This window comes from Leptidea sinapis, chromosome 20 (genome assembly GCF_905404315.1).
Source record: "Leptidea sinapis chromosome 20, ilLepSina1.1, whole genome shotgun sequence".
In the NCBI taxonomy this organism is placed as follows: domain Eukaryota; kingdom Metazoa; phylum Arthropoda; class Insecta; order Lepidoptera; family Pieridae; genus Leptidea; species Leptidea sinapis.
In genome coordinates, this window is record NC_066284.1 from 7,182,663 (window position 1) to 7,196,673 (window position 14,011).

A 14,011-nucleotide genomic window follows, 5' to 3' on the forward strand; every position below is an offset into this window, starting at 1 on the left:
CTTTTTTATGGAAGACAAGGACAAACGAGCATTACGAGTCACCTAATGTTAAGTGATCACCACTGCCCACATTCTCTTGCAATACCAGAGGAATTGCAGGAGCGTTGCCGGCATCTTAAAAAGGTGTACGCACTTCTTATTATCTTTACGATCTCAATAAAAAGTGTATTCTATTCTTCCTACTATGGCTTCTGTGGAAGACACTCAGAGTACAGGTTCAATTGACAACACTGACATATGACACATAGCATTGACAGTGACTTCCGAAAGCTGTCACTTTGGTGTGTTGTTACCTTAGAATATTAACGATAGCTACTTTGGGAAACTGTAATCGCTGCACAGCATCACTGTGATATTCCAGAACGACGACGGTGATTTTTTTTTCTCCGTGACAGTATTTATCACTCTCACCTCTAATAAAGATTCTCTGAACTTTTAAATATATTTTTAATATAAAGTTCTCTTATAGTAAAATTACATAAATATTTAGATCGGGCCTCGGACTCTTGGTAAAATTATTAAAAAAATCGATCTAAGCCAAACGCTTTTTTACTTTAACTCTGATAAGATACTTCATATGAAACAATTCGGCTTTACTAGGGGACGCTCAACTAGGGATGTAGGTATTGAGCTACTCAAGAATATCTTTGAAGGCTGGGAGGAATCACAGAATGCATCAAATCAATCAATCAAATCAATTGGTATCTTCTGTGATTTATATTGTGCTTCCGATTAGGTACAGTATTCAACGCTGGTCACAAAGCTATGTTTCTTGAGTGACTTCACTGTAGTATAGAAGGATCTACACTTGATCTTTTGATCTCATTATGGGAATATCACAGGGGTCTATTTTTTATTATCTACCTTACCTTGTAGAAAAAAAAACACTAGGTAGTATAATTGTCTGCGGATGATACTTCACTCAAATTCAAAGTGAAAAGAAGCCAAGATTTAAATGTTAACAATGCTCTGACATCGTGTACTGTCGCCGGCCAAGTGGCAAATATAGTGTCGACTATTAAATCATTAAGTCAAGAGGAATATTTGTTCGCGCCGGAAAGAAGTATAAAATATGGTTACTTACTTAGGTACTCTTTTCATATATAGAGTTTTAAATTATACAATAGTGTAAGTGAAATAAAATTTATTTATTTGCATAGATTATGATTACTACATAGTTTGCACTTATATCGTAGTTGCCAAGCAAAATAACTAATACATTGTCAAAATTTAAATATTTAAGTGTCTAATACTAAATTGTACCCGAAATAACATAATAATCAAATGACTTCTGTAAGCTAGCCTCAAAAGAGTGACGATTGTAGTAGCTGCATCAATTCTCATATTCTATATTACAGTACACTCATACTATACATTTTAATATAAGTAAAGGATTTTTTCATCACCTCAGGACATAAAATTAAAATAGCTATACAAAATTAATTTATTCCAAAATTTTTGGACGATTTGAGATTCAAAACCGCGCTCTTCCAACTGAGCCAACTATCTGTGGCATGTACCATAGTTTTAAAATCTACATCTGACCCCCTTAGTCCCACACTGTATATAACTTTAATGAAATATAATAAATTTTGGAATGCTTTATTTGAAAATTCGATGTGTGCGTGTGTCTGTTCTAATTATCACTTCATTTAAAATGTGATCATATTATTTTGTTTGAAGATAGAAGCTGAAGAGCATGACATCCTTCTCTCATATAATACAAATAATTCTGTACCGTAACTCTGGATTGTTTGAGGTATAACATCTAGGCGGATATTTTTCCGCAAGCACTAACTTCCATCGTTTTGATTTAGCAACAGATATTCAGAATATAACATTGGATAAAAAGAACTAAATATATATTGCATGCACCTAAACTCAAGACACCTTCTACTTGAAAAGACATTTTGTGTAATTCATCGTTTTATAAACCCCTGTAGATATTCGTTGTAAATTCTATAGGAAAAAAACTTTATCTTAGTAATAAGTTTGGACTTGCATCCTGTGCCACAAAAAAAAACGATGGACGTAATACAATTCAATCTTCATGTCAAAAAAAGAAAAATGCCGCTGCAAAAGAGAAACGTAATGCTAAAGGTATTTCGATAAAAATTGCTACAGTAATATTATTATTTATCTTTCGGAATAATTTTGAGCGTTTAATATTATTATAATTAATTATCACATACAAAAGTAATGGAAACGGTACTAGATATTTAATATTAGTTGTGTTGTAGGTTGGTTTTCTGCGTTGACACTGGAATTCGCGTATTTCCTTTAGTCAATAAGGACTTATAATAAAATGTTTGAAATGGTGAGTCAAGTGAGCATAATAAAACTTAACTATTTAATTAATAAAGCTATGAGAAAAGTTTCGTTATATTTATATTTTCGTTTTAGAATGCGGCAGAGCCAATGCAAGTGGATGTTCCACTTGAAGACAACGAAAACAATGAGACAGAGTGTTATGTCGTGGAAAACCCAACACTGGACTTAGAAACTTATGCTGCGTCATACACAGGCTTTGCCAAATTGTACAGATTAATGTTTGTAGCAGACCATTGTCCATCACTAAGATTAGAAGCCCTAAAAATGGCTATAGCATATGTTATGACTACATTTAATGTAAGTCTTTATCAAACACTCCATAAGAAGCTTGCAGAGGCCATAGCCACTTCGGGGCTACCTGATGTAGCTGCTCAAATGGGTTCTCAAGATATTCCTGTCCTTGACACTATGTGGGTAGAACTAAAAACGAAAAAGGCTGCCATAAAATTGGAAAAATTAGATACAGACTTAAAAAATTACAAAACCAATTCCATAAAAGAAAGCATTAGAAGAGGGCATGATGACTTAGGTGATCATTATCTGGATTGTGGAGATCTAACAAGTGCCCTTAAGTGTTACTCAAGAGCCAGGGATTACTGCACCAGTGGTAAACACATAATAATGATGTGCCTCAATGTTGTTAAGGTTTCTGTATATTTGCAAAACTGGGCACATGTCCTCAACTATGTTTCTAAAGCGGAAAATACACCAGACTTCATATCCGAAATTCCTGGCAAAGACTCAAACCAAGCAATACTTACTCATTTAAAATGTGCTGCTGGATTAGCTGAGCTGGCAACAAAGAAGTATAAATCTGCAGCAAAGCATTTTCTTTCGGCTAGTATTGATCATTGTGAATATCCTGAACTATTAAGCAGCAATAATGTGGCTGTCTATGGTGGCCTTTGTGCTCTGGCTACTTTTGACCGTTCAGAGTTACAAAAGCAAGTAATAGTTAGCAGTTCTTTTAAATTATTTTTAGAACTAGAGCCACAGTTACGTGATATCATTTTTAAGTTCTATGAATCAAAATACGCTTCCTGCTTAAGATTATTAGATGAGATAAGAGATAATTTGCTCCTAGATATGTATTTAGCACCACATTTAAATTCTTTGTACATGCAAATTAGAAACAGAGCATTAATCCAATACTTCAGCCCATACTTATCAGCTGATATGCGTTTAATGGCTGCTGCTTTTAACAGAACTGTGAATGCTTTAGAAGATGAACTTATGCAGTTAATTCTTGATGGGCAAATACAAGCTCGTATTGATTCACATAATAAAATATTGTATGCTAAAGATGTAGACCAGAGAAGCACAACATTTGAAAAAAGCTTAGCAATGGGAAAAGAATACCAGCGGCGGACATCAATGCTAATTTTGAGAGCTGCTGTTATTAAAAATCAAATCCATGTTAAAGTAAGTTGCATAACACTATATTAATGAAGATTACATATATATTATATTAATATGCATCAGTATTGCGCCAATGGAACAATCCATGGTAAAATTTTGACTGTAATTCCAATATAGTATTTTTGGGATAGGGGCGGACAAACAAGTGTATGGGTCACCTGGTGTTAAGTGATCAACACCACCCACATTCTCGTGGAACACCAGTTGTTGCTGGAGTTGTATGAGCTTTTTTTTGAAGTTACTCATGTCATATCATCGCGGAAACACTATTTATGACGACAAGCTTCTTCGTAGCCAATTTGGCTGTGCCATCCAGATGACCACAGGATTGGATATGACTCGACATTTTGAGACCCAGTATTTCAATACGAGGCGAGGCTTTAACGGAAGTGGTGTCGAAGAGCAGTGTATGACAAATGGGGTTTTTTGTGATAAACTCGCAAACTTGAGTCTTCAGGGATTTAATGTTGCGCCTAGTGTGGAAGCTGGAGGTCTACTTACATAAACTCTTGTGTAGCCCACATACTGGCAGTTTTGAGAGAAGCACCTTGTGCCATATATGATTAAAGGCCTTTGCTATATTCAGTCTAACTGCCAGGCCTTCTCCCACCCATCTATGTGTTATCAGAAGATCGCCTGTCGAACGACCATGGCAAAAGACATACTGTTTGTTGTTTATCAGCTCTAGGTATACAAACAAAGAGGTTTATTATGCTCTCCATGATTTTGGATAGCAGGGAGGTAATAGCTATGAGCCTGTTGTTTGCCAGATCCAAACTGTCTCCTTATTTTTGGATCGAATGGACAGGGGCTGACTTCCATAAGAAAGGGACGCGATAGCACCGGCGTCAACTCAGAAGCACACGTTCTAAGCACAATGTGAGAGATTCCATCTGGCCCACTCGACTTCCAACGAAAACGGTGCTTGCCGAACAGTTTTCTGTCTCATCTGTACTTCAGGAATAGAGCTCTGACAGCTCGGCGGTGTGTTTCCGTTGTCGGTCGAGTTGGAAAACACGTAAAAATTGTGCACAGAAGAACACTTTCTCTTTTGCCGTATAGCCCAGCGTGTCATTCATTATGTACAGCGGCGATTTCAGATAAAAAATCTAGAGGCACAGTTATATTTCCTCTTTACAACTTTGCAGTTCGCATCCCAGGTTTGATGCGCCTGTTAGATAGTTATTGTAGAATAAGCTTATAATTTTAATTTAGAAAAATATATTAATTTTCTTCCTTTACTGATACAACCTGAATAGCTCTTTTATAGGATGCTAGTGTGTGTGTTTACATAATTACTTACCAATTTTCCCATCTTTTTCAATTAGCACCCCTACTCCTAGACTGGAATTATCACTTTCAATTATAGTGAGAGTAATGCAGAAGCAGTCAACTTTGGAATCTTTCTCACTGAAAATGTATATCTTTAGCAGTTGCTGAGAATTTTTACAGTATTCTTCTTTTCTAGGTCTAGCTTAGTACCAGTATGAAACATTCAAGATAAATATATTTAGAGATTGAAGGACTAAAGAGCAAACAAATAACCTGATGGTTAGTGATTTCACAGCAATAATTTGCTATACTTCTTGCAAAACACAAACACTCACCTTAACTCTAGTAAAAGCGTTAACAATTAATAGATGATTAACATGGGTAGTAAAATAAGTTTATTCCAAAGGTTAATAGTGGATTATTGGAGAAAATTTATTGAAAATAACACTGGAGGAACAACACACCACCTGAGTGAGGATGATGGATTTGGAGAACTCGCTATGATGAGAATGGTAACATACTATATGAAGTCTGTACCCAAATGATTGAGCAGCATCCCAACATCCTCAGCTGTAATAACACTCAGTTTCTTCAAAGCCAATATTATGTTTCCTCTATGAGTTTTCACAAATGAGTGTTGGTCTCACCACTTAGTTCTAAGGGAACCGTCTCCTATGAATATTTTCATGAATGGCTATAAAAAGAAACAAGGAATAGGTAGTTATTGATGTTAACTTGTATGTTATTCGTTTCAGAATGTTGGTCGAGATCCTGGTCCACAAGGTGGAGAAGCTCCCGGGTCCAGCACAAGTGTAACACCGCGTACATATGATGTTGTACCTTGTGATGATATACCTTTCACTATATAGACTACAAACCTTATACTCTTTCATGCCAGTTAAAAATATCTTGAGAAACTGAAATTTTTTACTTTGTACTTTGTAAAAAGCTACACCACACTCACTTTCATGCCTTCTAGGCTGTGTCCACCGTAAAATATATATATGTGTGATAAAAAATACTTTTGTTTGTGAATGTACTGCAAATAAAATGAGGATTATTTATAATATTGAAAGGAGTTTCATTATTCAACTTGTTGAATATAGTTAAAAAGATTGTCGAAATATCTTCTACTCGCTATTATCTGGAGCTGAAACTAAGATTATTGATACAATTGTATAATAATAATGTACACATTCATTGTTTCTGTGTTTTTGCATTATGAATTGTCCTCATTTTTGAGCTTAATAAACATGATCTTGTTTGGAAACTTCTGTATATTTTAAGGAAAATGTATTATCAGCAATTCAGACAGCCAGATGCAAATATCTTGTGACATTGTTTATACAGAAATGTAACCATAATTGTCTACGTAATTTTTAATATTATTAAAAAAATAAGTAAGTGCAAATAGAACTTTCTTTTCACATAACTAGTCTTCGCTATACCTGAGTAAAATTGAATTTATGACCCACAGACATGAGAATTGGACACTTGTAAAACAAAAAATATGGCTATAGCAAGCCTCAAAGAAATTTTAATTAGATATATCATTATTATTATACTGTGGACAGAAATAAATTAGATACTGTTTAACTTTTATCTCTTGCACAAGTTTATTATTTTCTATGACCATCCAATATTTTACTTTTTTATACAATATAATAACAATATTTTTTTTTTATACTTTTGCAAATTCTATGCTATCCTATCCCTGCAAACATTTCATGGGCGAAATCAGGTGGAATAAATGTGACTATAATAAAACCCAAAATTATGTTCAACTGCTTTATTTGTCTTGTAGAGGATATACACAGCTGGTTTCTTTTAAGGTGATGTCATAACTTAAAATTTTACTTTTTACATATTTATAATTAGCTGACCCAGCAAATGTTGTATTGCGATACAAAAGTAACTGTTGATCGTAGATGGGTGAAAATTTGAAGTTGTATGTATTTTTTAATGCTGACTCATAATCAAACAAATTTAAAAAAATAATTACAAAAAAATTAAAAAAAAATCGTGTGGGCCACCCTTAACATTTAGAGGGATGAAAAATAGATGTTGTCCGATTCTCAGACCTACCCAATATGCACTCAAAATTTCATGAGAATTGGTCAAGCCGTTTCAGAGGAGTTCAATGTTTAACACCATGACATGAGAATTTTATATATAAGATATACACATTCACTTGTAATTAAATTCTTTTGCTATACCTATTTTAATGTTCAGCGGATAAAATCTATTTAAACAGTTTGTTATTTTATTTTTAAAGTGGGTTATCACTTCTACTGAGAGTTGTACAAGACATACAAGATTTATCAACGATACGTCACTTGAATGGTTGGTTCAGTGGAAAGTGCGCTCGCACGAAACGCGAGAGGTCGCGGATTTGAATCCCGCATCGTTCATAAAATTTATTTGTGTAAAATCTATTTAATTTGAAAAAGTTTTATAAAAAATCATTCATTTTCACTACAAGTAATTGGATGCAGACATGTGGGACAGCTTCCATTGATGACACCAAATGCTGGAGGTCTACCACCTTCACAAGCAATCAGCCACTGCAAAAAATATTAATATTTAGCAAAATGTAACACAATATGTATACATTTTCAAAACCGTTCAAATTTATAGTATACTAGCTGCCCAGACAGATGTTGTTCTGTAGATAATAAAAAAAAACTGTTTTATAGGAATTTGCCAATAATATTTCAAAACATCAAGAATTATTTCGTAAAAAATGCTCCCTGTTGTTATAATAAAATTGTTTCATAGCCAAACTGTCAAACCGTCCACTGTGTCACTAAAATCTCTCATAGAAAATATGTCCATACAAAACAAATTTTGGAAATAAAAATAATTATGGGTCCCAAATCGCAATAAAAAGTATCCTATCTCTCAAGTTGGACAAACCTGCACTCCATGAAGTAATCCCCATTAAAATCCGTTCATTAGTTTAGGAGTCCATCGAGGACAAACAACATGTCACATAATTTATATATATTAAGATTTTAATTACAAAAACTTTCATGAGACATTATTAACTAAATTAATAAATTGGCTATCTGTAATCATACCATGTAGGTTCCTTCTATAGACTCTAGACAAGTTGGTACCCTCACAAACTGGACATGAGGATCACCATTTTAATTATTTAGTTTAACTATATTATATTGTGAACATTTAATTACCTGAAACAAACAGCTTTTGTGATAGTTGACATCACAGCTAGGATTATTGCATAAAGGCTGTGGAAGACCAGGATTATCAGGGAGTTCGGTACAGAAACAAATACTACATGTTATATTTTCTGAGCAGTCATCTTCTAAAAATGCAGTATTCTCTGCACTTAAGTCCTTGGTAGATTTGATATCAATCAAATTATTTAAATCTAAAAATAAAAAAAATGTGTACATCATAAAAAATTATATTATTTGAGATAAATATCTGCTTTGTGCTGAGCATGTTTGGAGTTGTTGCACTGTTTAAATCTCTTCATTGTGCCCTCTTCATGCCCTTAATATATTTAATTATCCATTTGCACAGTTAGTGATTTCCCATGTACCTAGATTTTTAGGGATAGAGCTCTGCTACTCGCAACAGCCCTACACTCAGTAGAATATACTTAATTCACTTAGTCCAGTTTCAACTAGGTGCCCATTAGCCAACTTACACTGGTAGTTATCAAATAGGAGCTTAGCTTGCCATTAACCCAATACAAAGTTGCATGACCAACCTCTTCACAGATTACCTCTCTCCTCAGCAAGATAAAAAGGCATTTATTTCTCAAAATTCATTTAGAATTATTTTTGATGTCACTTCAAAACACTACCACCACTTCGGAAGCAAATGACACTCTGAGAGAGAAGAAATGTCGCAAAAAAATCTCCCAGCATTGCTTTTTTGTGCTCTTTTTAATACAAGATAAAATATTGTACTGTCATTGCTATAAAATAATCATTATCTAGTCCCGGGCTGTCAAATTATAATAATGCCTGAACAGTTACTCAGACTTTATTATAAAAGTGTATACATTTCCATTAAAGCAACTATTTACCTTAAGAGGATCAACTTGTTTATTAATAAATATAATTTAACATGTACTACTATGATACCTCTGGTATTGCAAGAGTGGTGGCTATTATAACTTACATTCAGGTGAACCATATTATGCTTCTTTATCCCCCTCTTCCATAAAAAGTAAATGATAAAAAAAAATATATAATAGACATACCAAAAATAATAAGAATGTTTTCTACAATATTTTTATCATGATCCCATTTCAATATGCCTTTTTGTAATTTATCCTGCCATTTATTAGATTGTCCAATTAGATGAACATTGCTAGCTGATCCATCAGGAGTAACTTCAATATGTAACCAAGTTCTGTCATCTAAAAACCATATTATTATCTGTTTCTAATAAATTAACATCCAATAAACTGTATAGATACACTAGGGTAACAACAATGCAATCAATATTAATCTTAAGAATTCTATAAAATCTGTTGTATTACTAACCAAGATAGAGATTTCGAAAATCATCTTTAAAGGTAGGGTTTTTGGGTTCAACTACAATACAATTATGGTCAATGGTTTCTAATTCATATAAATAACTAGATAAATTGTTAATAGTCAATAGAAATTCATTTGTCAGATCTTCAATGTTATTGTATTCCTGTTCTTGAAAGGATGTAAATGGTAGATTAACAGAAACTACTTTTAACTTTTTTGTACTAGGCTGCTTCTCAACACACAATTTATGCTCTCGGGCATTGTCATCTATAATTGTACAGTGTAGAGTTCTTAAACTTTTGCCAAAAACAACATGTACATTATTGGGTTTATTTTTAAGCTGTTTTATAGTTTCAATATCTAGCAATGTTGTTTTTATTAAATCTGAACTTGTGACTGGTATATTATCAAAAATTTTGTCTAGATCTTCTATTAACTGCTTTAAATTATCTATTTCATTATTTTGAAATAGATGGTGTAAACTCAGTGTTGTATTCATGTTGACATTATTTTATATGTGGAAACTCCAAAGAAAGTGTAGAAATTACTGTTCAGTCCAACACAATGGGTACCTACTACCTATTTTGGTAAGTTTACTATTACTTGTACAAACTGTGTAACTGTAGTAAAGTAGGTATTGTTTAATTAAAAATAAGTTTTCATGTGTTGTAAAGTTGTGGTATTTCAAATCCTCTTTTAAACATTTATGTAAAAAGTTCAAACTCTATTTCCTATTCATAATGTCAAACATTTACGTAAATTTCTTTTTTAAATTTATTTCATGACCATGGATGCTAGTTCTTCAGTTAGAATAATAAAATGGTATTATTAGTATTACAATATGAAAGAACAATTTTACGTTTTAAGACAAGAATATACATTAGATAATTATGTAAATCTTGAACCCGGCGGGGAATATTACGTAAATAAATAGACTTGGGAGACCAACACAAAAAACCTACCTATTATAAATTATTAGTCTCTCAAATTTCCACATATCGCATTTTCAGTCCAAATTATTTACAGAGCGTTTCTTAGTTAGTGCCAATTTGGCCAAAAGGTTAAAGGATTTCACCGATCGATCACAAATCGACATTCAATAAACAAACACTAGAAACTGACGCATCAAATCATTCAATTGCAAATACTTTGTCTTAAGCAAGAACTGTGGCATTGTGTTATATTAGATAGAGCAGAGTATCAGCAGTAGACTATGAGCAGTGCATTCACCATTATTTAATATAAGAAAACAATTTTATAAATTAATTACAACTTTTTATAAGCATGACAACGTAATAACTGCTTTGTAGTCATAGTAACCAAAAGTCACTAATTTCTTCTTCTATGAGTAAGACCTCTATGATACTCCCCCTCACGATGACCTTCAGGTCTGAGTGACGCCTATCATCTTTAGAAGCTTTAACAATCTTGGTTGTGGTAATGCCTTTGTAAAAAGGTCTGCCTCCATATGCTCAGTGTCCTTGTAACGGATGGTCACTAATTTCTTCTGGACACAATCCCGTATAAAATGTTCCTTTATGCTGATATGTTTCGCTCTCTTACCAGTCATTTGATTGTTTGCTAACATCTGTGCAGCCAAATTATCATTATAGATCGTAACAGTTTGTTGAAAAACTCCAATGTCTTCCAACAGATATTTCAAGTGTAAAGCTTCCTTCGTTGCTTCTGTCATCGCCATATATTCGGCTTCTGCTGTTGACAAAGCCACTGTTCTTTGTTTCTTTGATGTATAACTGATAAGGCCACCACCATACTTAAAAATATAACCGGTATATGAATGACGGTCAACGGTACATGCCGCCCAGTCAGCGTCAGCCATGCCTGTTAGTGCCATTCCTGATTGTTTATATCTGATGGTTACATTCTTCCTTCCTTTTATATAACGAATCACCCTTTTTGCAGCTTGCCAATGTCTATTATCAAAACATGTATTATATTGGCTCAAATAACTAACAGCAAACATTATATCTGGTCTTGTGGCTACAGCGAGGTACATTAGAGATCCAATTAACATTTGGTATGCTATATTCTCCATCTCTGTGAGTCCATTACCCTTCTCCAGTTTCAGACCAGTCTCCATGGGCGTTGACACTGGCTTACATTCAGCCATGTTGAACTTATTTATTAAATTTTCAATATAATTCTCCTGTGACAATGTTATTTCTCCCCCTACATAGGTGAATTGTATGCCCAGGCAATGATGGAGTGAACCCATATCTCGTAACTCAAAAACTTTTTGCAGTTTTGTTTTGACTTCTGGTAACAACATTTCTGATTTAGTATTATTTTTGATATAGTATTTATGCTAGTATTAAGTCATCCACATAAATGTTTGCAAACAGCTTTTCTCCTCCTTTTTCTTATATATACAAGCAAGGATCCGCTGAAGAATTCTTAAATCCGATTTCCAACAATTTCTCATGTAACTTTAAGAACCATTGTCTTCCCGCTTGTTTCAAACCATATATGGCTTTGTTTAGTTGACATATCCCATTATTTTTATATCTCTCTATGTCTTTTCCATGTGTAATTATGTATTTTAAATATTTATCCAGATTTTTCGGCTTCTTCATATAAATTTGTTCATCTAAATCGCCGTTTAAAAATGCAGTACACACGTCTAGTTGGGATAACTTAAATTTATTTTCAATTGCATGTGCAATAAGTATTCTAAGAGTAATCATTTTTGCAACAGGTGCAAATGTTTCAGTGTAATCAATTCCTTCTTTCTGATTAAACCCACGCGCCACAAGTCGTGCTTTTCGTCTATCTATTTCTCCCATTGCATTATATTTATATTTTAAAATCATTTTACTATCAACCATATTTTTGCTTTCGTTCCTGTGTACAATTTTTATAGTATTATTTTTAAGATGAGATTCAATCTCGCTTATTATTGCATCTTCCCATTCATCCATGTTCTCGTCTATTTCACAGAGGAATGATTGTTCAGCATCCATCTCATAATCTTGATGCCATGCTGGTGGTTTTCTATGTCTTTTATCAGTAGAACTAGTCGGATCTATTTCATCTGTTTCTGTATTTGCGTCAAAAAATATTTCATCATTGTTCAATGCCTGGTCAGTTTCATCAATTTCATGTTCTTTCAAATCTTTATCTTATCTTCTACATTTTCTTTTTCAGGAGAAAATATAATTTCTATTTCCTTTTTATTAACTACATCTTGTTTTTGTTCTCCTTTGATCTCGTTTTCATAAAACATTTTGTCCAGTATTTTGACATCTCTGCTAATCATTACCTGGTCTGTTTTTGGGTTGAAAATCCGGTATGCCTTGTGATTTTCCGAATATCCTGCAAAAATTCCAGGTGTCGCTCTGGCTTCAAATTTTCCATTTTTATGTACAAACGCCTTAGTTCCGAATATGTGAAAATGTCTTACTGACGGAACTCTCTTTACCCATTTTTCAAATGGAGTCGCGTTATCAATATTTGTGCAAGGACTACGGTTTGCCAAGTAGTTAGCTGTATTAATAGCTTCAGCCCAAAAAACTTCTTTCATATTGGCATCTATCAACATACATCTAGCTTTATCAAGCAATGTCCTATTTTTTCTTTCTGCTAAGCCATTCTGTTCTGGCGTGTATGGTGCGGAAAGTCTCCTTTTGATGCCATTCTCCTTCAAATATTTGTCAAAATTATTGTTAATATATTCTGTCCCATTGTCACTTTGTAAGCATACTATCTTCTTTTTGGTAAATCTTTCAGCCTCATTTTTGAATTCCTTAAATTTTGATAGAGTTTCATCCTTAGTTTTCGTTGTATATACTCTTGTATATCTTGAATAATCATCTGTAAATGTGATGAAGTATTTGGAACACCCTTTCGATGGTTGCCTCATGGGACCACATACATCAGTATACACAATTTCTAATCTTTTGTACGTTGCTCATTTTTAGGTGCATTAAACGGTAGTTTTGTTGCTTTGCTCTTTAGCACAGACTTCACAGTCTTTAACTGTGTCACTTTTATTGAATTCTATACCTTCCATAATTTTCTTATCAAGTGCTATTCTCATTTGTCCTTCATTTAGATGTGCTAACTTTCTATGCCATTGCTGCATTTTGCTTGCTTCGCAGTAATTAGCTTTCTCTTCTATGTTTTCTTTAACGTAGTACAAACCGTCTGAATGTCTCTCTGCTTTTAACAGAATTTTATTGTTTCGCATCACAATAGCATTTTTTTGTTTAAATGAAACTGTTCCACCTTTGTCTGTTATTTTTCCAACTGACATTAGATTTGTAGTCAGCGATGGTACGTACAAGGCTTCAGTTAGTTTCAGATTTGGTATTTTATAGGTGTAAAGTTTTGCTTGACCTCGTCTTTCGATTTGTGCAAGACAGTTTTCTGATGCTAACCTTAACGTTTTGTTATCAGCTTTGTCCATATTAATGAATCTTTTCAATTCATGACTCATATGTGACGTACATCAA

General features: G+C 33.5%; 2 protein-coding genes across 2 annotated transcripts; one reads left to right on the forward strand and one right to left on the reverse strand.

The window, feature by feature from the left end:
• The first annotated feature begins 2,020 nt into the window (after positions 1-2,020).
• LOC126970157 (COP9 signalosome complex subunit 1) lies at positions 2,021-6,624 on the forward strand. The gene is made up of 4 exons (XM_050815930.1): positions 2,021-2,100; positions 2,241-2,317; positions 2,404-3,753; positions 5,778-6,624. The coding sequence occupies exons 2-4, from the start codon at positions 2,306-2,308 to the stop codon at positions 5,889-5,891; spliced, it is 1,476 nt and encodes a 491-aa protein (XP_050671887.1). The 5' UTR covers positions 2,021-2,100; positions 2,241-2,305; the 3' UTR covers positions 5,892-6,624.
• A 172-nt stretch (positions 6,625-6,796) lies between these two features.
• On the reverse strand, positions 6,797-10,286 carry LOC126970175 (E3 ubiquitin-protein ligase FANCL). The gene is made up of 4 exons (XM_050815955.1): positions 9,546-10,286; positions 9,260-9,418; positions 8,217-8,416; positions 6,797-7,586 (listed from the first exon to the last, which is right to left on the reverse strand). The coding sequence occupies exons 1-4, from the start codon at positions 10,036-10,038 to the stop codon at positions 7,485-7,487; spliced, it is 954 nt and encodes a 317-aa protein (XP_050671912.1). The 5' UTR covers positions 10,039-10,286; the 3' UTR covers positions 6,797-7,484.
• Between the last annotated feature and the right edge of the window lie 3,725 nt (positions 10,287-14,011).